Genomic DNA, 21,429 nt, shown 5'->3' on the forward strand with positions numbered 1-21,429 from the left:
ATGTTCCCATCATACTCCCTCAAGGCGCTCGCCGCGTCGCAAATCACGAAGGCTCACTCACACATGGAAGTTGTCACCTCTTCCAAGCCATGTGCGCCATCGCTCACTCAACCTCCATATTTCTCTCTATTCAGAAATAGCAGATTTGGAGGATGAAAGCATGCAAGTTGCTTTAGAGTTATTCAGGTGTAGGGTGAATGGCTTGCTGAATTGAGAAGAGTGGTGTGGCGTTGGTGGCCAAGATCGGTGTGGTTTTCCAACAACTAAGGGAGAGATCAACGGGAATAACCCAGGACCAAGGACATGCTGGTGAAAACAATCGTATATGTGATTAACATGTCTATTGTGGTATAGACAAGAGATAGGGTCAACCATGGTGGATGAGGTCGATGTTGAGATCTACCGTGCGCCGGTAGATCATCCGATGGCAAGTACGAGCGTGGAGGAGACGACAACTTCAGTTGATGCAAGGAGGGGTGGTTGGTTTTCATTTTTACCTTTCTATTGTTCAACCAATCTTAACCACCCATTTAAAAAATATTGCTGAGATCTTAGATCTAGTGGTATCTAATCAATGGTGCAGCAGTGAACCAAAATTATTTTCGTCCACCCTAGGCTTACCAATTTAGATGAACCCCTTAACCTTGAAATAACCATATGACACATGCGCAAGAAGGCACATTCATTCAGAATTTCATTTTTTCGAAAGTATGACATGAATAAAATCCTGAAATAGAATGACATCAAAACCAGGAAATTTGTAAATTTCATCATCCATATAATGTCTATCTATTTTCTCATGTACAAAAAGTGATCCCTATAGAAACTCCTTCATATCGTCCAATGCTACACTCAGTATAAAGGGGAAAATATGATGGGAACAGAGAGAGAAAACAAAATCACCTGTCTTGTAACGGGAAGAAATGTAAATTCAAAAATGAACACGAAAAATTGGCAGTGGTAGCATCTTTTGGAAGTTAAAAATGACAAAAATAAGCGATTCCTCTCCCACTTTCTTTGCTTACTTTGCTTTATAATATATCCATCCACATATTCTAGTCATCATCCGCTTCCAGAGTTGGGCTCTGAGAGCAGCTTTCCTTTTGATGGAGTTCCAGCATTTTCTTTTCTGGATTACAGAGGCCTATACGCAAACAAGAACCAAGAAATCATTAAGAAAAATCTTTTCCTTCGGTTTACATTTTATACACACACATATCTTTGAGAAATCATTCAATGCCTGATTAAAGATTTTTAAAAATAATGCATGTAAAAGAACTTCCGCAAAAAACAGATTTTCATTTGATGAGATCATATTCAAGCCTCAAATATGTATAGGGTCGTACTTAACTCCCTCACAAATAAGCTGGTGGTACCTAATATAGATTTGATCTTTTGCTTTGGTGCTACAAACTTTAGGAGCCCATCCCTTCCACTCTCAAATAAAATGTCTTTTTAAGAAAAAAACATGTCATTCAAAGGAGGGGATGGGAGGGGAGCGGAGGAGGAGTATTTTAATTCTTATCATGTTTAAGTAAGAGAAGGGGAAGCGGAAGAGAAGGGAAACAACCACTTTATTGTTTGGTTTAGGAGAGGAGAGCGCTTTTAAAACAAATTACTTCTTTTAAAAAACAATTTTATGTTTCAAAACATGAGGAAGAGCATAAAATTATGAATTATTTATCCTCCAAACCCCCACACTTTTGGAAGGGAGATAGAATTGAGTTAGGAGAGGCTTTAGCCCTGTCCATTCCCCACCAAACAAGATACGTTTAAAAGAACCCTCCCCTCCCATTAACTTCATTCCCCTCCAACCAAACACTATGTTGAGGTAAGGATACCAATGAGTAGGTACTATACTACTCATTCCTACACTCTCAAAAAATACCGCACCCGATCCCATACCAACATGGATAACAACTTTAGAACCATTATCCATACCCCTCAGGTACCTAATACCTATATACCTAGAACCATCACGCATATTTTAGTACCCCAACCACCCATATTTTTTCAACTAAAAGATATGTTGTAGCACCCCTATCCACACTCATACTCCAAAGTCATTTGATGGGAATATACCCTACCTTTTGTGGGTACTACCTCCGTCTACTTATCAGTGTAGAGAGAACAGATGAACAGGAAGATAGAGTACAACATTGAAAAGCTTGAAACAATTTTTCACCATGAGGTTTTTTTGAAGTCCAATTTGTGAATTTCATGTTTTTTGGGTTTTCAGTATTCACAGAAATTCTTTCATGCAAACACTCCCAAATACTGATACTACAACATTTTTGTGCAAACAAAAACACCAACCTGAACACTTAGGAATATCCCAAACGGCAACAGATGTAGCTGTACAGTCTGGAGCACAGAGTTCATGATTATTCTCATGGTTGACATTCATTGCAAGCATCCAAGCACCAATAGTAACATCCTCATTGCTGAACATCCGGAAACTGTGAAAAATGCAAATATTAAATTGGATTTGGGAAGGGGGTAGGTAGTGAACAAGGTTCATATATTCATGTTTATCTGTAATCTTCAGCCCTTTGAATTAAGAGAAAAGTGTGAACAAGTTTCAAGACCCCATAAACTCAAAAGCATGATACTGTATGAATGAATTTCAATTAAGAAAAAGAAAACAAGAAACCAGTTCATTGGCTCCAAACAATTCAATGATATATTTGAAGCTACTTTATTGATAGCTCTTATAGGGGTGGGAGGGGTAGCTCACTTGGTTGAGCTAAGGGTAGAAATAGGTGTTGGAGATGGAGGTCCAGGGTTCGAACCCTGAGGAGGAGCATTTGTAATTACTAACAACTAACCACTAACATTTGCCTATCAAAAAAAATTTTTGATAGCTATTATATTAACAAAAATATTTGAGCATTGATTCAATGACCATGGTGTAAACCTAAGGAAGTAAACAGAGTAAATTTGGATAACTTAACCCTCTCTGCAAGTTTAAACCATGAATCTAAGGACCGCATGAGACATCCCTACCGCCGACTCTATGTGATGGATAATGATAAAATAAAGAGCATAGCTCCCAAATCCATTTGGACCGGTGACTAGACAAAGTATAACGAAATGGCTTATGTCTCTCAACTTTTATTTTAATTTTTAATTAAGATGTGAAACAGAGATGATTACCAATGAACAAAAATAAATATACAATATCCAAGAAATGAGAAAGAAAAAGCAGACTGCAACACATATGCAAAAAAAGGGGGGAAATGTAAACACCAACAATTGGGTCAGCAACTGCAAGTATTTCTGCAGTTCGCAATCGACGCAGGTGAGTAATTTGTGATCCTACTGTCTACAGAAAGTCAAGTGGCCATTCTGGAGGAAAGAGAACATACCTGTCATTCCTAAGAGCAACCAGGCTTGAAACAACATCAGCAGAAAGAGCATATATAGGACCATACGCATGCAGGAAATACTCCTTCCCAAGCAAATGTGATAGTGGTTCATACCTACAAGATTTTATTAGTATAATTTACTCAAGAACTATAATAACATTCTATTATTCTAATGATTTTGACAAATTATATATCAACCAAAGTGAACCACAATGCCTCATGTTTGAATGAATACATATACAAATCATCTAGTTTAGACCCAATAGTTTTATTCTCCAACCTTGTTCTTACGAATACAATTGTGAAGAAGTATGACATTCCAAGGTACTTAAAAAGAAAAGAAATATGACCAAAAAAAGAAGAAGAAAAGAAATTAAAAAAATCAGGCTGGCACAGATTTTTGCAAGTTTAAAACTAACAACTGTTAGCAAATTAATTTCCTGACTTTGTCCTCTCACCATAGTGACTATTCATTCTTAAATCCTAGAGCTTATTATTCATAAATATATATTTCTTTCTCAGGCAAACAGTACCATCAAATAAAGACTGCAACTTCTAAATATTAATCTCATTCCAAAACAAGCAACTTATTAATGGCATATTTTCTCTCCCCTAAATGCAATAGAGGCAAGCTCAGAAGTGTGAAGTTAGGAAAATTAAAACTAACCATTTGAGTTTTGGATCAGTGAACACGGGCCCCTTTTTCATGCAACCTAAGTAAGTCTGGGGGTGAGATCGCTCTTTTGCCAGTAGTAATGAAAGACGATCTGACAATAAGTATTAAATGTTTGCATAAATATTTATTAGAGGGGTGAAATAAATCTCATAAGGAAAGTTCAGCAATGTATTCCATCACAATAAGCCTTAAAAAACTCTTTCACCTGGCCTTAAATATATGTCATCATCAGCTTTGACATAAAACTCAGCATCAAAAAGAGCATAAGCAGCTTTGAAGAAAGCTAGCCTGAAATAAACGAACATTCAACTCAGCAACCCATTACAGATAAAATACAGCAATTCAGTCATTCTGAGCACACACGTTTTGTATGGAAGCTTACTGTACTCCTCTTGGATATCCAACTGAATGAAATCATCATATTCTGCAACTTCCTTCTGAAGCGCAGACATCTTTGCTGTATCACTTGTTCTACCAATGACAAACCTAAAAGCCAACCCAGTGGCTTCTTCCAAGCTGCAACAAAAAGCAACAGCCAACAATTAAAGATGACGACAATACACGGTTGCACCATTTTCAAACCCAGCTTCCCTCAAATTACCCAAACCCACCAACAAAACACAGAACAACCGACCTTGTCTAACTCACACACACTGCAACCCACATGTACATATTGAATAGAAACTAAACCAGGCCAGACAGATAAAGAGCAGAACCTAGCACGACTCACGAATCATACTTTCACGCCAATTATATATTCAAATTTACACCTACAAGGTGGGTTCTACAATAAGCTACGCAGATAAATAATGTGACCCACGCAATACAAGTGCATGATTAAATTGCATTTCAAAAACTATATTCTATAGGATCCTTCATCCTTGGGATAAGATTTAAAATTAAAACAAAAATGTATGAATCATATAACTTCTTCTTAAAACAAAAATATAAAATTACTATTTCTAAGAACTCTGCACTATTTTCAACAAATCAAAATATTTAATTCTTATATAATTTAATACAACAAGAACTGAACCATTTCCTCCTAAAGATAGTTCAGCAATAAGAATCATACAACTTCATTGGACTGGGCGGGACATAAAGAAGATTATGTCCCGCCCAAAATGAACAACAAACCATTGAAGATAGCCATGGCGGGAAGTGCGACACAACGAGCTTCATTGCCCTCCCTTAGATGATGGACCCACAAGCCAGCTGGAAGATTCCTTTGGATTTGTCTTATATGTACAGGGATTTGGGCCCTGATTGTCAGGCCCAAATATAGGAAAGGTCCATATCATGACCACCCCCTCTATAAAATGGGAGGTCATCCACTTGTACGAAACCAACTTTTCAGCATTAATGAGAATATTCCTTTTATGGTAGTTTTGCTATTTTAGTGCTCTGCTAGGGTTTACTTTTTGTCTTTCTCTTACGTAAGCTTGCCCTAGTACAGAACATTCATCATGGCCACTGATGCAATATATCAAAATTCTCATAAAACTTTGTAATTGAGACCAAAAAATATCTTATATAAAATCCTAACAACAAATATAAAATATAAAAAACACTTTTTTCCTCAAAATCTCATAAACAAACACAGAAGCATTCATCAGCTAGAAAACAAAACTGAAATGAGGGAAGCATTGAAGAAGAAGAAGAAGAGTACCGTTGAAGGCCTTGGCGATCGGAGGGAAACCAAGTCTTCCTCAACGATTGTCTCCTACCAACAGATCCAAACCCAGTTTGAATTCCCACAAAACCCATCACCTTATGCCTATCGGAAGCCACCCCATTTCCTCCAGTGCCGGCGGCGTGCTCCCAAACGACCCTAACCGATCTGGGGGGTGAGTTGAGGCAGCGGGATCCCGGAAACGGCCGGAGAAAGAGAAGAACGGCGGCGCCGAGGAGGAAGACGGCGAGGATGGCGGCGGATCTGCGGGAGGAGAAAGTGGTGTGGCGAGGGTAGAAGGATTTTGGGGAGGAAGGCATGGTGGTGCTAGCTCATGGAATCCCACGAGCTCGGATCGGAGTGTATGTTTCGTTCATGGGTTGCCGTCGCTGACAGTGAAGGTTACTCTTGGAAACAAAACCGGTGAACTATGTTGTTGTTGTTGTTTCATTTTTTTAATTAATTTAACTCAAGTTACATTGCATTAAATGACATATTGAAATGAAAAGCAATTTTGATAAACATTTTGGAATTTAATTTAAGTTGTGTAAACTATAAAAAATTATTGAACATTATCTTTTTGCTAACATTTTACCTTGCATGTTTATGTAGGAGGTCTTGGTGGTTGTGGCTCCTATTGCCTCCCGCGAGCCTAATCGAGTTGTGTGGGTTGGTGAAGCTTGGGGAAGGTTTTCCACGAAGTCAGCTTATAACCTTGTTATAGATTGTCTGATAGCAGGTCATGGCAATTGCATATGGAAGGAGGTGTGGCGTCTTAAGGGGTTGCAGCGCGTTCGTGTGTTTATGTGGCAGTTTCTGAATCAGGGGTTTTGACAAACTTTCAGTGTCATAGGAGGCATATGTCTGACTTGCCTATTTGTTCTCTCTGTGACACTTATCAAGAGGGTTATATGCATCGGTTTAGGGATTGTAGTGCGGTGGCCCCCCTTTTGGCATTCTTTAGCGGGGTAGGAGATTTGGCTGGAGTTCTTTACTTGTGATTATCACAACTGGTCGATGTGGTTTCAGCGTGGTCATCGTGATGGCTAAATCGCTTGCGGATAATTTAGCTCGTGTGGATACTTGCTTTAACTCTGGTTTGCATTTATTTCCTCTTTGTTTGGGGATTGTCATAGAATTATTGGTCATGACAACTTAGGTTTTGCTCCTACTAGTCCTTTGTCCGCTCTTGAGTAGCGTTTTGGTTTTTGTTGGGGCATAACCCTTCTCTTGTAAACAAAAAAATTATCAAAAAGAGAAAAAATAATATGTATAAGTAACTCGAAGGTAACATGAAGAATGCTGAGAAGCAAGGTTAATTCAAATAAATATTAAAAGATAAAATTGTAAATTTAAATTAAAGTATTGTTACCATGAAATTAGAATTGAATTTCTTTATGTTCAACCATAATTGATTATTTCAGAAGCTACTCAAAATAGCTTGAGAAAATAATTTACTTGATTTAAAAATGATTTTTGTCAACAGCACACACAAACTCATAATAATTTTTTTTTAATAAGTGATTTTTTTATTTTTTATTTATTAAAACAAAACAATAAGTGTTATGGTTGATGGAGTGACTCTAGGACGAATTTTAGACATCAATGAATTTTTTTTTTGACGATTCAATGGAATTGTTTGAACTTAAAGGGGTTGCCAAAATTATTAAGAGCATATGCTCATTACACAATAGAATTGCCAATGTGGAAAATGTGATTGAGGAAGAAGCTTGTTAGGTCTCAATTTGTGGGCTGAATTGTTGAACATATATATAATATGGGTTTTAAAAGGATTTTGCTACTTGCGCATAGGGGGGTGGGAATAGGCTGGGCCTAGGTAGGCTTTGCGTAAATAGGCCTAGCCTGTTTAAAAATCTTAAGGCCTGAGCCTGGCCTGTGGCCTGTCAAAGGCTTTTTTTCGAGCCTGGCCTGGCCTTCTCGAAAGTCTGACTTGGCCTGGTAGCCTATTTAAAGGCCTGTTTCACAACAAGAGTTTAACGTTTGCTAATAAACTTATCTGTACATAAGCTTTCAAACTTATAAGCTAATGAGTTAAATTATACTAAAATGATTTTTTCAACAATCAGACTTACAATTACTAGGTAGAGATGAAACTAAACGAGATTATGTTGGTTTCTTAGAGTTGGAGAGTCAATTTAAAATCACACTTCATACTAGGGTATTTAAATACGTTATATATCTATTTCTAAATAGACTTATAACTTTGAGTCATTATATAAGTCAATTTGCTTAAATATATAAAAATGTCAATAAGTATATAATATCAAGATATTATAATAAATTTCTAATATATAAACATCATCAATGATAAAATATATTTATACTAATCATATTTACAATGTACCACAAAAATACTAATCATTTTTACTTAAATAGGCTAGCCTATAAGGCTTAAAAGGCTTTTTGAATGGCCTAAGCCTAGCCGTTTTAACTAAATAGACTTTTCAAAAAGCCTAAGACTTGCCTATTTACCAATTTGGCCTGGCCTGGCCTGAGCCTGTGGTAGGCTAGGCCCTAGGCCCCTACGAACGGCCTGACCTATTCCCACCCCTACTTGCGCACCGTAGTCATGAGACTAATCCCTTAAGACTCTGAGATCACATTAAGTGAGTATGTATCTTCTAACAAATAATTCTCCATACTCACTGTCCAATGATCGAATATTCGACTAAATGCTTAAGAAACTCAGTTATCTACCAACTTTGCTATAGAGTGTTGTTGGTTTATTTTCAACATTTTCTAATTATTTCCTCCAACCTTTTGAAAACTATGGAGTCATATTTTACGGTGAGGGTAGAAAAGAGATAAGCAAGGGTTGACTTTTCATGTAAAAAACTAAGAAGAAATATTGTGATTGACTTTCATTTGCGTATGGACTAGTATATCCAATATTTAATCGATGTTACTTTCTTGGTTGAATGTCATTTCACTTTTATTATTAGCCAATAGGAGTTTGCACTTTATGAAAATAATATATATGTGTATCAATGGCAGAAGTTCCTGCTCCTGCTGCAGCTGTGGCTATTTAGATCTATCACATGATCCAAATTTGATCCTTAATTACCTGTTTTACAGCACCAAGTTTGATCCACTGAAGTACCAGAGTTACTATGAAGGCTTGTTGCTCTTATCTTTTCAGAAGAAAAGAGTCTTCCTCAGCCACACGACTCGAAGGAGTTGATATAGGTAAAAAACTCCTGAGCAATATTATTGTACTTTATGGTAGTGTATAAACTTTCAAGCAGTGTTCCATGTATGATCTTCTGCTTTATGAAATTATGTCTTCAATTGAATTGTTCTAAGACTTGGTCATTGTTGGTGTTTCTATAAATTAGACTTGGTCCAATAATCCCATTTGATTGTATACATGAATCATCCACATGAATTTTTTTCTTAATTGATTGAACTTTTCTTGTGCAGTGTTTTTATAATTTGCAGAAATGTCTGAAACATGTTCACAATGTTCTGGTTGAATCAAGCTAATATGTCTCTGCTGCACAGATATTTCAGATGTTCAGAACATCAAATTCTACACTTACAAAGAATTGCGAATTGCCTCTGAAGGTTTTAGTCCTGCAAACAAGATAGGGCAGGGAGGTTTTGGTTCAGTATACAAGGTAATTGCAATAGTATGGTACCATCTAAAATTCCTAGCCCTTATTGAATCTGGTTGTGCATCTTTGTGCATTTCATTTTCTCTGACTGATAACTTCATCAATTGTACAGGGAAAGCTAAGAGATGATTCCTTGGTTGCTATAAAGGTTTTGTCAGCTGAATCAAGACAAGGGGTGAATGAGTTCTTGACAGAAATTAAGGTGATTAGTAGTGTAGAGCATGAGAATCTGGTAAAATTGTATGGATGTTGTGTGGAAGATAATCACAGGATCTTGGTATATGGCTATCTTGAGAATAACAGCCTAGCACAAACACTTCTTGGTAAGTGAGTTGCTGTCAAGTAACATGAATGTACCTAAACTATTCTAATAATGAATTTGGTTTTGATCAAGCACAGTGGCATCGAGTGATTCATGTAGCCGACCTAAGGTTTTTATTGTTGTTGTTGTTGATTTTGTAGGTACAGGCCATAGTAGCATCCAATTCAGTTGGCGTGTAAGGCGGAACATATGCATAGGTGTCGCCCGGGGCCTCGCATTCCTTCATGAGGAGGTTAGACCACATATCATTCACAGAGACATAAAAGCAAGCAATGTACTACTTGACAAAGACCTCCAACCCAAAATTTCAGATTTTGGCCTTGCAAAGCTTATTCCACCAAACCTTACCCATATTAGTACCCGGGTTGCTGGAACAGTGTAAGTTCACTGCTCTGTCTTCTGTTGTTGAAGAATTAACCCGTTTGGATGTGGACAAAAAACACTTATTATTTCTTATCCAGTGTTTTTTTAGTAGGTAAGCTCCAATAAGTGCTTTTTAATCCGTTCTGTTAATCCGTATCAAAACGGGCTCAATGTTTAATTAGATTAGACCATGAAATTTCAGGTTTTGGAATTTTCAAGCTTATAGCAATTTTTTCCTACATTTTCTTCTAATGATGTGGCTGTTTGGTTTTACAGTGGTTATGTGGCACCTGAGTATGCCATACGAAGTAAAGTGACAAGAAAATCAGATATTTATAGTTTTGGAGTTCTACTACTAGAAATTGTTAGTGGGAGGCCTAACACAAACAAAAGATTACCTGTTGAAGAACAATATCTTCTCACAAGGGTAATGACTTTTTCTTTTTGCAAATATGGAGTGGCAACAAGAGCACTTGGAATCACTCTATATGGTTTCAAGAATTTGCATGTATATCCCTTCTGCTATATATCATGAATTAGTGCATGTTTGTGTACGCAGTAGAAAAATACGGTGGAGCTAAAATCACGGTTGACAAAAGCAACTTCCTTTAGCTTTTGTGGCAGTCATCGTGATTTTGACTTCACTGCGGCTTTCCACCATGCATCCATACGCACACTAATTGTTAATGAATTCAAGGTTTCAATGCGTCTTGCAGGCATGGGATTTGTATGAGAGAGGGGAGCTACAAAGTTTGGTGGATCCATTTCTAGAGGGAGACTTCAATATGGATGAGGCTGTTAGGTTTTGTAAGATTTCTCTTCTTTGCACACAGGATTCTCCTCAGAATCGGCCTTCTATGTCCACAGTGCTTGGCATGCTTAGGGGTAGAAGGGAAGTGAATGAGGAGAATGTGACCAAACCAGGTATGATATTTGAATTTGTGCAAGCCATGGATGAAGGGAAACAAAAATTCAAGACTGAAGTGGAAAATAGCAGTTCAGGGAAGCAAGATGATTCATCTTCATCAGAAACTATGACCTCTTTTGCTACCATGACTTTCACTGCAATTTATGATCGGAGCAATTGATTTGAATGTTGATGGCTAAACTTGCATACGCCCCTTTGTGTTACAAAACAGTTTGAAGTTTTGTTTTATAACTTCTTTTCATACTACATAAATCACTTTTGGAATCCTTCTGTAATATAAAGACAGGCATAATTTTTTGTAATATAGGATTGTCAGTCTAGGCTGTATATTGATATACAACAATATTTTGAATCAGTTGCTTGTTTATTTTTGGCTTGGTTGTTCATGGTTCTTGTGCTTTGCTAAAGAATAATGCTCTACTTCCATCACCCCCAGTCCCCCACCACCACCACCACCTACACGGATTTGGATTCCTTAGAGTCAGTAAAATCTCGCATTCACGCAGTTTGAGCTGTCTGATTTCAATCCGACAATTCACATTTTAAGTCGTAATAAGTAATTTCGAATAGTAACTCTAAATGTGAGCCCTCTCATTTTTAATCAAACGACTTAAAATGCTTGGATGCGGGATTTCGCCGACCGGGAAAGAATCCAAATCCCCACTTACACACACCCTGCCCTCCTAAATATAAACTCACAGCAGCTTCATCACTAGGCTACTGATGGGTCAGCTTTGGACCTCCATGATAAATGAACATTCTTAGCTTGAATCTCTGGAGCATGCAAATTGCAATCCTCTCAAGAATCTTCTCAACTTAGAGTTGCTTTTAATTCTTTGGTGACTTATTGTGAAACTAAACTTTCTCTGACCATGTTGGATTTTCGAGTTTAATATTCAATTCTGACTTGGCTGGTATGTTATCAACTTTTGTATAATGGAACTATTTTATTCCAGTTAATGGAAACTGAATCGTTTCTATTCTGCTGGAGAGCGATGGAGAGAGGAGTTGGCAGGAGAGAATTTGAAATCTAGGACTAGGATATATGATATCACACGTTCATAGAGAGAGACAAATTTTAAAAATCACATCACACGATGTGACACATGACAAATAAAATTGGTATGATATGAGAAAGAAATATTTTAAAATTAGAACGATCGAGTCAATAGACATATTAAAAATTATCATTGTAAAGTAATTATTTTGAAATTATCATCTATTTTGGTGGAAGTTTAAAGTATAGAAGTCAAATAATAATGCACATGGTGAAGAAGACCAGAATACTTGTACAATAAGAATGAAACTAAGTCCCTCAATTCTCATTTCATGTTTCATGCGTAGAAATGTGTCAGATCGATGAAAAAACACTAATGTAACACAGTTTTTAAATTGGCATGACATAATTTTATTAGTTAATGCTATTTTCTGAGATATCCGGGGAGTGATTTGAGGAGATGATCTCCTTTATCAATTTTTTTTTGTCAAAGATGTATATTTGGATTAAGTACCCAAATGGTTGTTTAGCATAACTTATAACATATGAGAATAAATTTCAAAGAGTGATACATACTCCAATGCAAATACACAAGCAAAATGAGACCAAGCATGCTCACTCAAGCTAACGAACTACTAAACCATAATGTAAAAATCCTAAAGTTCGTATAAAAGCTCCTAAAATCCCAAAATTAACATAGAGACCAATTGACTTTTGAGCGGAGAGGACTTTTATCTACCTTTTTAATCAACACTCTCATTTTAACAATTCACACAACTTTGTCGTAGTTGCAAATTGTGCGGTTATCATGGAAGCCCAAATCATGGCTTCAGCGGCACCAGCTATGGTTAATGCGACATCTCTGAGAACATGAAGAGAAGAGGAAGACCTATGTAGATCCAAGCAAATAGTAGTTGAAGCTGAGAAGTGGATAGTAGGCAGCTGAGGTGCGGGAGGAAACAACGGCAAAAGTGGCGACCAGGTAAAATCCAGTGGAGAAGACTTTCGAACTTGGGCCAACTTGACCTGGATCGCAACTTCATCTTGGACTGATCAGTTGGGTCGAGCAGATTTGATCAATAATTTACGCCGTAAAAAAATTAGGGAAAAATATAATTTTATTGCCTCATGCACATGGAAACTATACGAGAAAAATTGAAGTAGGAGAAATGCAATATTCGTGTGTCTTGCAAACAATGGTCATGAACATGTTGCCCTACCCACCTCTAATTGTAAACAATATATAAAATATAGCGTTTCTAATCAACAATCAAATAAAATTTGAAAAAGATGGAAAGATATTAGAACACATAAAGATTGTGAACCGCTTATATGTACAAAGGCATAAAACAAAACTACTTCCACCCTCTACCCTTAAAAATGCATATAAAAAGGATGAGATCACAATTGAAAACAGGACAAGAATTAAATCCATGGTTGCAAAATCCCTATTAGGGCCATTTGCAAATTAAGTGTGTGCTTGAAACAAAGGATTCTTTGTTTACATCAAGCAAGAAAAAAATGGTTCTGGCCACATTTGTCTCAACCTTACTCCTAGCAGCATTAGCCTCCAAAATCATTGAATTCATAAGGTCATTTTCTTTGCACAAGAACAAGGACCTTCCTCCTGGTCCACCAAGGTGGCCTATAGTTGGAAACCTCCTCCAATTAAGTCAACTCCCTCATAGAGACTTAGCATCATTATGTGAAAAATATGGACCTTTAGTCTATTTAAAACTTGGCAAAATTGATGCTATTACCACTAATGACCCTGATATCATCCGTGAAATACTTCTCACCCAAGATGATGTTTTTGCCTCACGTCCACGCACTCTTGCTGCTGTTCATTTAGCATATGGGTGTGGTGATGTTGCATTAGCCCCTCTAGGACCGCATTGGAAACGCATGAGAAGGATTTGCATGGAGCATTTGTTAACAACAAAGAGGCTTGAATCCTTCTCAAGACATCGCCATGAGGAGGCCCAGCACCTTGTCCAGGGAGTTTGGGCTCAGGCCCAGACAGAAAAGCCCATTAACTTGAGGGAGGTTTTGGGTGCTTTCTCAATGAACAATGTCACTAGGATGTTGTTGGGGAAGCAGTATTTTGGCTCTGAATCTGCTGGTCCTCAGGAGGCTATGGAGTTCATGCACATTACACATGAGTTGTTTTGGTTGTTGGGTGTGATTTATTTGGGTGACTATTTGCCAGTGTGGAGGTGGGTGGATCCTTATGGGTGTGAGAAGAAAATGAGGGAAGTGGAGAAAAGAGTGGATGACTTTCATTCTAAAATTATTGAAGAGCATAGGAAAGCAAGGAAAGATAAGAAGGGGATAGGGAAAGGAGATGAAGAGATGGATTTTGTGGATGTTTTACTGTCCTTGCCAGGGGAAGATGGAAAAGAGCACATGGATGATGTAGAAATCAAAGCTTTGATTCAGGTATTATCTTTTCTTTATAATTAATCAATGACTTTATTTTCTACCATTTACAATTCACAGTTTAGTTTATAACACATAATGTAGTGAATAAATAAGAAAAATTATTCTCTCCTAACTACCTATTTTTAGATGATTATGATCAGCCTAACTACAACCTTCCCACTTATAATAACTAGTTGTAGTGCAAGTTGAGACTATTCTACTTTATAGTAAATAGGCTTAATACATCAGAAGGCCCCTGAAATTGTAAAGGGAATCAGTTCCAGGGCCTGAAAAAATTTCGCATCAAATTGGGTCCCTAAGAATTTTTTTTTAATTCAATTAAGGACAAATGTTGCCAGACTTCAATTTTAGCCTAGTCAGCAATTCCACGTGGCTTTTTTATTTATTTTTAAATTATAAAAATTATTAAAAAAATATTTTTAATTCCAGTTCATTTATTAAGTCAGAAAAAAAAATTAAAAAACTTAATAAAATCCTAATCTAATAATCTCTTAACAAAACAATTACATAATCTAAATAATAAACTAACCTAATAATCTAATTATAACCAATCCCTGATTAAATCCTTTCATCCCCAAATTGAACCCAATTACAAAACTTCCCCATCCCCAAATTGAACCCAGACAAGAAACCAAGTTCTCCTTCCTCCTCCATCACTAAGAACAACAACCAAAAATAAAATTCCAGCAAGAAACCAAAAATACCCAGACAATACTCAATCTCTCCTTCCTCCTCCATCACCAAGAACAACAACCAATCTCAAAAAACCCAAAGCAAAGGTGGGTTCTGGAGTTTGCGGTGGAAGGTGCAAGGCATGGTGGTGGTCCATCGTCTCTCGATCTCGCTTCGCTGTCTCTCGGCTCCTCGCACCGCGCCTCTCCATCCCCCCTCCGTCTCGATCTCGATGGAGGTTGGGGTGTGAGGTTTCTATCGGGGGTTCTCTGTCTCTCTCGATCTCTTTCCCTGGATCCCTCCTTCTCCTTCTCTTGTCTGTTTTTTTGGGCTCTGTAGAAAGGGTGAAGGTTGTGGGTTGTGGTGGTGGAGGCTGTTGTTGCTGTCTGTGTTCATGAAGGTTGTAAGGTTGTTGTGTTGCTGGGTTTAGGGTAAAGATTGGAGATGCAACCGTAAACTTTGGATCTACGAGAAACCCTTGCCTCTGTTGTTTCTGCTTCTCTCTACCGTGGGTTGCTGCAAAGGAAAGATGGAATTGGAGCTTGGCTGTGATGAAGCTTCGATAGTGGAGGAGGGGTTTTCTTGTGCTTTTGTTAAAGAAATCCTCCGTTTAGATTAGGGATTGATGGAAGAGAGAAGATGAGGTGGTGGTGGTTCTAGATTGCTGGGTTTGATGGAAGAAGAGGAAGTGGAAGATGAACAGAATGAAGATGAAGATGTGGGTGGAAAATAAATTTTGGGGTTAGATGAGTTAATTAGGGCTGGATTGATTTATTAAGTTTTTAATTTTTTTCTGATTATTTAATTGAGCTGGAAATAAAAATAAAATTTTTTTATTTTTGTAATTAAAAAATAATAATAAAAGCCACGTGGAATTGATGATTGGGATAAAATAGTCTGCTGGCACACTTTGGCCTTAATTGAATTAAAAAAAAATTTCTAGGGACCCAATTTGATGCAAAAAATTTTCAGGCCCTGAATTTGATTCCCTTTACAATTACAGGGGCCTTCTGATGTATTAAGCCTAGTAAATATTTGAACTATTGTTTTGCTTAAATTTGAAAATAATGATTAGAATTGTTTACCATTCAGGATATGATCGCTGCTGCAACAGACACTTCAGCTGTTACCAATGAATGGGCAATGGCAGAAGTAATCAAACACCCACGCGTTCTCCACAAAATCCAAGAGGAGCTCGACACCGTAGTTGGCCCCAACAGAATGGTCATAGAATCCGACTTGCCTCACCTCACTTACCTCCGATGCGTCGTGCGCGAAACATTCCGCATGCACCCAGCAGGGCCATTTCTCATTCCACACGAATCTCTTCGAGCCACCACCATCAACGGCTACCACATCCCAGCCAAGACACGCGTCTTCATCAACACGCACGGTTTGGGCCGGAACACGAAGTTATGGGACAATGTGGAGGAGTTCAGGCCCGAAAGGCACTTGCCGAGTGATGGGAGCAGAGTTGAGATCAGCCATGGCAGTGACTTCAAGATTCTGCCTTTCAGTGCTGGGAAGAGGAAGTGTCCTGGCGCACCGCTTGGTGTGAGTTTGGTCTTGATGGCTTTGGCTAGGCTCTTTCATTGCTTTGATTGGGAGCCAATTAAGGGTTTGAATCCTCAGGAGATTGATACTAGAGAAGTTTATGGAATGACTATGCCTAAGCTTCATCCCTTGATTGCAGTTGCTACACCACGTTTAGCAAAGAATATGTATAGTTGATTTGATGGCTTTCAAATTTGAAATAAACAAAAGGTTACAAGTAAATATGCTTAAAGTGATCTTTTAAGGAAATAAGTTAATCCCCAACTTAAATATCACGAAGCCATTGTATGATTACTACACATCAAAGTTAAAATGATTATCTACCTAGAATAGAGAGCGAAAGAGATATAAAGAGTGTTTTTCTATACAAAGAAATAGAGAAAAAGGAATAGAAGCAAAGGAGCTGAAATTCAAAAAGGCAAGTAAAACTGTAAAAGCATGGATATCATGAGATTGAACTGTTCAAACCAGTATCCTACTCTACTATCAACAAGCTATCAGTAGTGATTACCTTGTTCCTCGTACACTTACAAGTAAATGAGTAAACTGAGTGTGAAGAAGAGTTATTGTCAGTGGAGGTTGCCCTTTTTTAGTCTAGCAGCTTGGATCCGATCTGCAAACGATGCTTCTTTCCGTAACTTTTCTCTCTTGATAACCTCTAAATCCAATTTATTGTAAGTTGGATAAATGGAATTAGAAAAGCCTCCTTCTCTAGCTACTTCACTGTTGATGTTCTTACTTATGTTAATCTAAAGACATAAACAAACCAAAATTAGAAGTAAATAGGGATAGATGAAAATTAACAAACAAAAAGGGGATGGGCTCATCATAGTGGAATGAATACCACTCTTAAAAAGATATATGCCTGCTATCACAGGGTGCAGATTAAGTTTCTAGAAAGATAACCTAGAGTGTAAATGTTTTCAAAGTTCAACTGACAAAGAAACCAATTAGTTACTGGATCTAACAATTGAATTTCCTCTTTTTATACTACAACAGAAGTAACTCTGTGCAGCATTCTCCTCTATCTTGCAAATGATTTAGGATTACACGGTTTAGCTGAGATTTGAATCCACTAGCCATCTCAATAGGTATGCTCTACTCCAGTTCTAAATAACTTCATCAATCATCATGTTGCATTTATAAACAGCCAGTAAATGTGGAAGCTATAAATGCCTACCTTAGTTAATTTAGTGTCAAGTTTAAATTGTTGAGTAATTTCCAAGGCAGCTTCTCCATCTTCATTTGCATTTTTGCACAGCTGACTCTTAATATTCCCTCTTCCTTTAATCCTTTCCCGAAGATCTTTTTTCTTTTGATTGAGCATTACCTTTTTTATTGCCTTTATCCGTGCTTCCTTCTCCGCTTTTGTCCTAGCCCTCTCCTTGGCTTTTGCCTTCTCTGTAGTACGCCGAATCTGATTGAGGAGAAACATTTCTTCTTGTATCTTTTCATAGCTATCCCAGTCTAGTTCTTTTTCTCCACTCCCTCCTTTCTTAGCTTCTTTGGCTAGGCACTCACTCCATGACTGGATGAATTTCTCTGCTCTCGCAATTGCCATCAGCTTTTCTTTTTCCTTTTCCTCAGCCTGCAGAAGCTGCTGGAGTTCCAGTTGTTCCTTTATCTTATTGTAGCTATCCCAATCTAGCTCTTCCTGACCACACCCTCCTTTCTTGGCTGCATTTGCAATGCATTGTTCCCAAGAAAGGAAAATTTGCTCCCTAAACCGCTTTGACTTCAGACGCTCTTGCCAAACACGTCTCAGTGAATAGCTTATCTTTTCCTTGATTTTATCACTGCAGCAAGGTTGATACTAGATGAATGATTGGAGAATGAATTCCCATTGGCTACGTTCATTTAATTTTCATGCCAAAAATAAAGACAGACAAGATTTCTAGCGAACTATATTTACCAATAAATGCAGATTTTGCTTTAGAGAAGCTCTCAGGGGCATTGAGACCAGAAATATGATTATTATCTTACTCCAAATGTAATATTAGAACAAATCTCCTTTATAGAATTCACTAGTTAATTAATATAGTAATTCCAGAGAAAACATCAAACAGCTAAGCAAATTGTCAGACATAACATAACAGTCGTGGAAGTAGCAAAATATCAATTACAGCAATGAGTAAAAATGTACTCAGATTAAATAAAAAATGTAGGGTGGCCTCATATTGTTAAGCAGATGAGCCTATAAATCACATAGGCTATATTTGGATATCCATTGGCAGTTGGCACTAGTTCAAACAGACGTTAACACGCATTTTAAGATAAAACGTGAAGATAACTCTTCTTATGAATTGGGATGAAAGTGTGTTCAAGCTACACTCAACTAATATCCAAACACACACTTAGACAAACAATGGTAACTAAAAAATAGATTCCGTACCTGCTACTGCTACACTCTGTTAGTTTCTCGGAGCCCAAGTAACATACAATACTATGTCAATTATAATTATTGCCAATGCAATTCCACCATAATATGTACTATAGCAACTCTAATATGTTAACGAAGGAGTAGTAATACTCTTCCTAATGTGAAATACTTGTATAAAATACAATTTTCCATGGTATAAAAGTACAATCTGTATTAAGGAGGTATATAGAAAAACCCAATGGCAGATATGTTTACCTATGAAAACGGGGATGTTCAGCCATCTTCTTCCTTACCTGAAATTTTTTCAGATGGTGGAATGTGAACATAAATTACTAGGCGAATCAAATAAAGAGAAAGGAACTACCTAGCAATAGAAAATTATTCTCCTTATTGAATGCTTATAATAAGGAGAGGAAGGAACACAAAAAAAATAGTTCCCCATTTTCCTAAAATAACAATCAAAATCATTGCAATAACATGGCATGTCATAATAGAAGGAACACTAAAAAAACAAAAACTAAATGACTCTTACTTGACTTCACCTTGGGTTCCCTCAAAGCCTCTGATGTTCTTCGCTTAATTCGCTCACGAGTCTCTGCATTACGTGCACAATCACTTACTCTGCATTAGCCAACTATAAGGTATTATATCAATGTATGCCCATTTAAATAAAAACTACCTGCAGAGTGTTTCCTTCCTTTGTTCCAAGGCACTCTTCCTTTGTTTGCCAGCCCTATCTTAAATCTTCTCATCCTCTCCTTAACAGCTTTTCTACTGAGTGATTCTATTTCTAGAGAGTCACTAAGGCCAACAACTCCATCCCCGCCGTTCAAATAATCAGAAGAATCAACACTAGTTTCAGACTGATTGTCAGAATCATCATCAACATTTATCTGCAGCTCTTCAATGGAGAGAACCCTTTGCAAGGAACAAACAAATACTAATCTGGGGGTTGCAGTTTTCACTTGCAGTGTTGTTGGAGGGCAAAATGTGCAAGCACAACCCACCACATTGGTCAAGAGAAGCCGTGAATCAGTGGTGGAAACATGAGTCATGGGAGAATGTAAATGTGGAATAGACCTTCCTCTGATATTCACAGAAATTGAAGTGAAAAATATTGATTAGATTACAGAGCAAACTGATAAGAATTTAATAACCTATCCATTTGTGGAAAAAAAAAACATTTTTCATGCCAAGAAAAATAGGTTTCATGTATTATCCTTTTCCCGCTACCCCATGAAGAAATTTATCATACAGATAATATGAAAATTAAATAAGATTGCATTTTTAATGTCAAGAAAAATAGGTAATGGGTCAAACATTGTGCTATAGAATGAGAGAAAGAAACACACAGTCACAGAGAGAGAGAGAGAGAAAGATTACAGAGAGTTGAAGTAGAGCATGTTGGGTGAAGTGGTGCTCCCAGCACTACAACGTAGATAGTTAGCTCCTGAAATGGAACATGGATGAGTGGGAGAGTAGCAGCTCCAGTTGTATCTCCACTTCACTGTGGTGTTCTGCTCTCTGCATATGTTTTAGTTCTATCTCCCAGATGTTTTCAAGATAAGATATATAACCCTTAAGGGTTACCCTTAAAGGGTTAAAAGTTAAAACAATACTGCCAATTACCGTCACAAAAACAAAAAAATCACCCCTACCACAAATCCCACCACCACTAATTTCCTAGAATATCCTTGGTTAAATTGTTTTGAAAAAACTAGAAAAATTAAGTAGCCAGCTAGCTAGAAAAATTGCAATAAAATTTCTTCAAACTTGAAAACACATTTATATTTAGAAATGCATGAAGAAAATATAGAAAATAGAGGTATCATGAGTGATGGTGTGATGTGATATGAGTAGAAGTGAGAGATAGGAAGAGATAGAAAATGAAAATGAGGTGGAAGTAATATTGAGATGTGAATGAATCATAACTCGAAAAATTGAAGTGGATGAGGAATTTCGATGGGTCATCTCCTAGGTCCAAGCGTTCCGGTCGTGAACGTATAAGTGTTGGTACATTTGAGCCAATGCCTCTGGTCCAACACGCCCTCTTTCCCTCCTCCACTCCTTGCTTTCTCCAAAGCTAAACTTCTTCGCATGCAAATTGATTAAATCTCAATGCAGTTTAAATGTGTTTGTAACCAATTTATGTCTTTTATGTCATTGGAGAGAATATGCTTTTAGCCAATTTAACATAAAAACAAACAACATGTATGCAACATACGAGGTTTAGACTTGAATCGTAATCCAAGGGAAGGCATGTATGTATGAATCTTAATTAATTATGCTTAAAAAAATGTAGTTTTCACCACCACTCTACCGCCACAACCACCAATTCCATTGCCGCCACTACTACTTCCACCACAACCACCACCCTACACCTCTACCACCACAGTTGTCGCCTACACTTCCTTACAACA

The 21,429-nt window shown here is 37.4% G+C and overlaps 4 protein-coding genes across 5 annotated transcripts; 2 read left to right on the top strand and 2 right to left on the bottom strand.

Moving 5' to 3' along the window:
• Positions 1-738: 738 nt before the first annotated feature.
• On the bottom strand, positions 739-6,171 carry LOC130748658 (probable beta-1,3-galactosyltransferase 14). The gene is made up of 7 exons (XM_057601895.1): positions 5,714-6,171; positions 4,408-4,560; positions 4,250-4,332; positions 4,036-4,135; positions 3,369-3,482; positions 2,317-2,459; positions 739-1,144 (listed from the first exon to the last, which is right to left on the bottom strand). Exons 1-7 carry the CDS (start codon positions 6,034-6,036, stop codon positions 1,056-1,058), a joined length of 1,005 nt encoding a protein of 334 aa, XP_057457878.1. The 5' UTR covers positions 6,037-6,171; the 3' UTR covers positions 739-1,055.
• A 2,528-nt stretch (positions 6,172-8,699) lies between these two features.
• Positions 8,700-11,336, top strand: LOC130749272 (cold-responsive protein kinase 1-like). The gene is made up of 6 exons (XM_057602602.1): positions 8,700-8,923; positions 9,239-9,354; positions 9,464-9,674; positions 9,814-10,051; positions 10,313-10,463; positions 10,753-11,336. The coding sequence occupies exons 1-6, from the start codon at positions 8,848-8,850 to the stop codon at positions 11,122-11,124; spliced, it is 1,164 nt and encodes a 387-aa protein (XP_057458585.1). The 5' UTR covers positions 8,700-8,847; the 3' UTR covers positions 11,125-11,336.
• Positions 11,337-13,247: 1,911 nt separating this feature from the next.
• Positions 13,248-16,813, top strand: LOC130749191 (cytochrome P450 703A2). Its single transcript, XM_057602508.1, has 2 exons — positions 13,248-14,400; positions 16,168-16,813. The coding sequence occupies exons 1-2, from the start codon at positions 13,483-13,485 to the stop codon at positions 16,804-16,806; spliced, it is 1,557 nt and encodes a 518-aa protein (XP_057458491.1). The 5' UTR covers positions 13,248-13,482; the 3' UTR covers positions 16,807-16,813.
• Positions 16,814-16,975: 162 nt separating this feature from the next.
• On the bottom strand, positions 16,976-20,658 carry LOC130749192 (uncharacterized). Of its 2 annotated transcripts, none has more exons than XM_057602510.1 (6): positions 20,393-20,658; positions 19,689-20,095; positions 19,552-19,604; positions 19,265-19,302; positions 17,960-18,425; positions 16,976-17,378 (listed from the first exon to the last, which is right to left on the bottom strand). In XM_057602510.1, exons 1-6 carry the CDS (start codon positions 20,410-20,412, stop codon positions 17,199-17,201), a joined length of 1,164 nt encoding a protein of 387 aa, XP_057458493.1. In that variant the 5' UTR covers positions 20,413-20,658; the 3' UTR covers positions 16,976-17,198. The 2 variants fall into 2 exon arrangements, with proteins under 2 accessions (XP_057458493.1, XP_057458492.1); XM_057602509.1 differs by having other exon boundaries at positions 17,810-18,425; positions 20,393-20,653.
• Positions 20,659-21,429: the final 771 nt, after the last annotated feature.

Source organism: Lotus japonicus, chromosome 3 (assembly GCF_012489685.1).
Source record: "Lotus japonicus ecotype B-129 chromosome 3, LjGifu_v1.2".
Taxonomy (NCBI): domain Eukaryota; kingdom Viridiplantae; phylum Streptophyta; class Magnoliopsida; order Fabales; family Fabaceae; genus Lotus; species Lotus japonicus.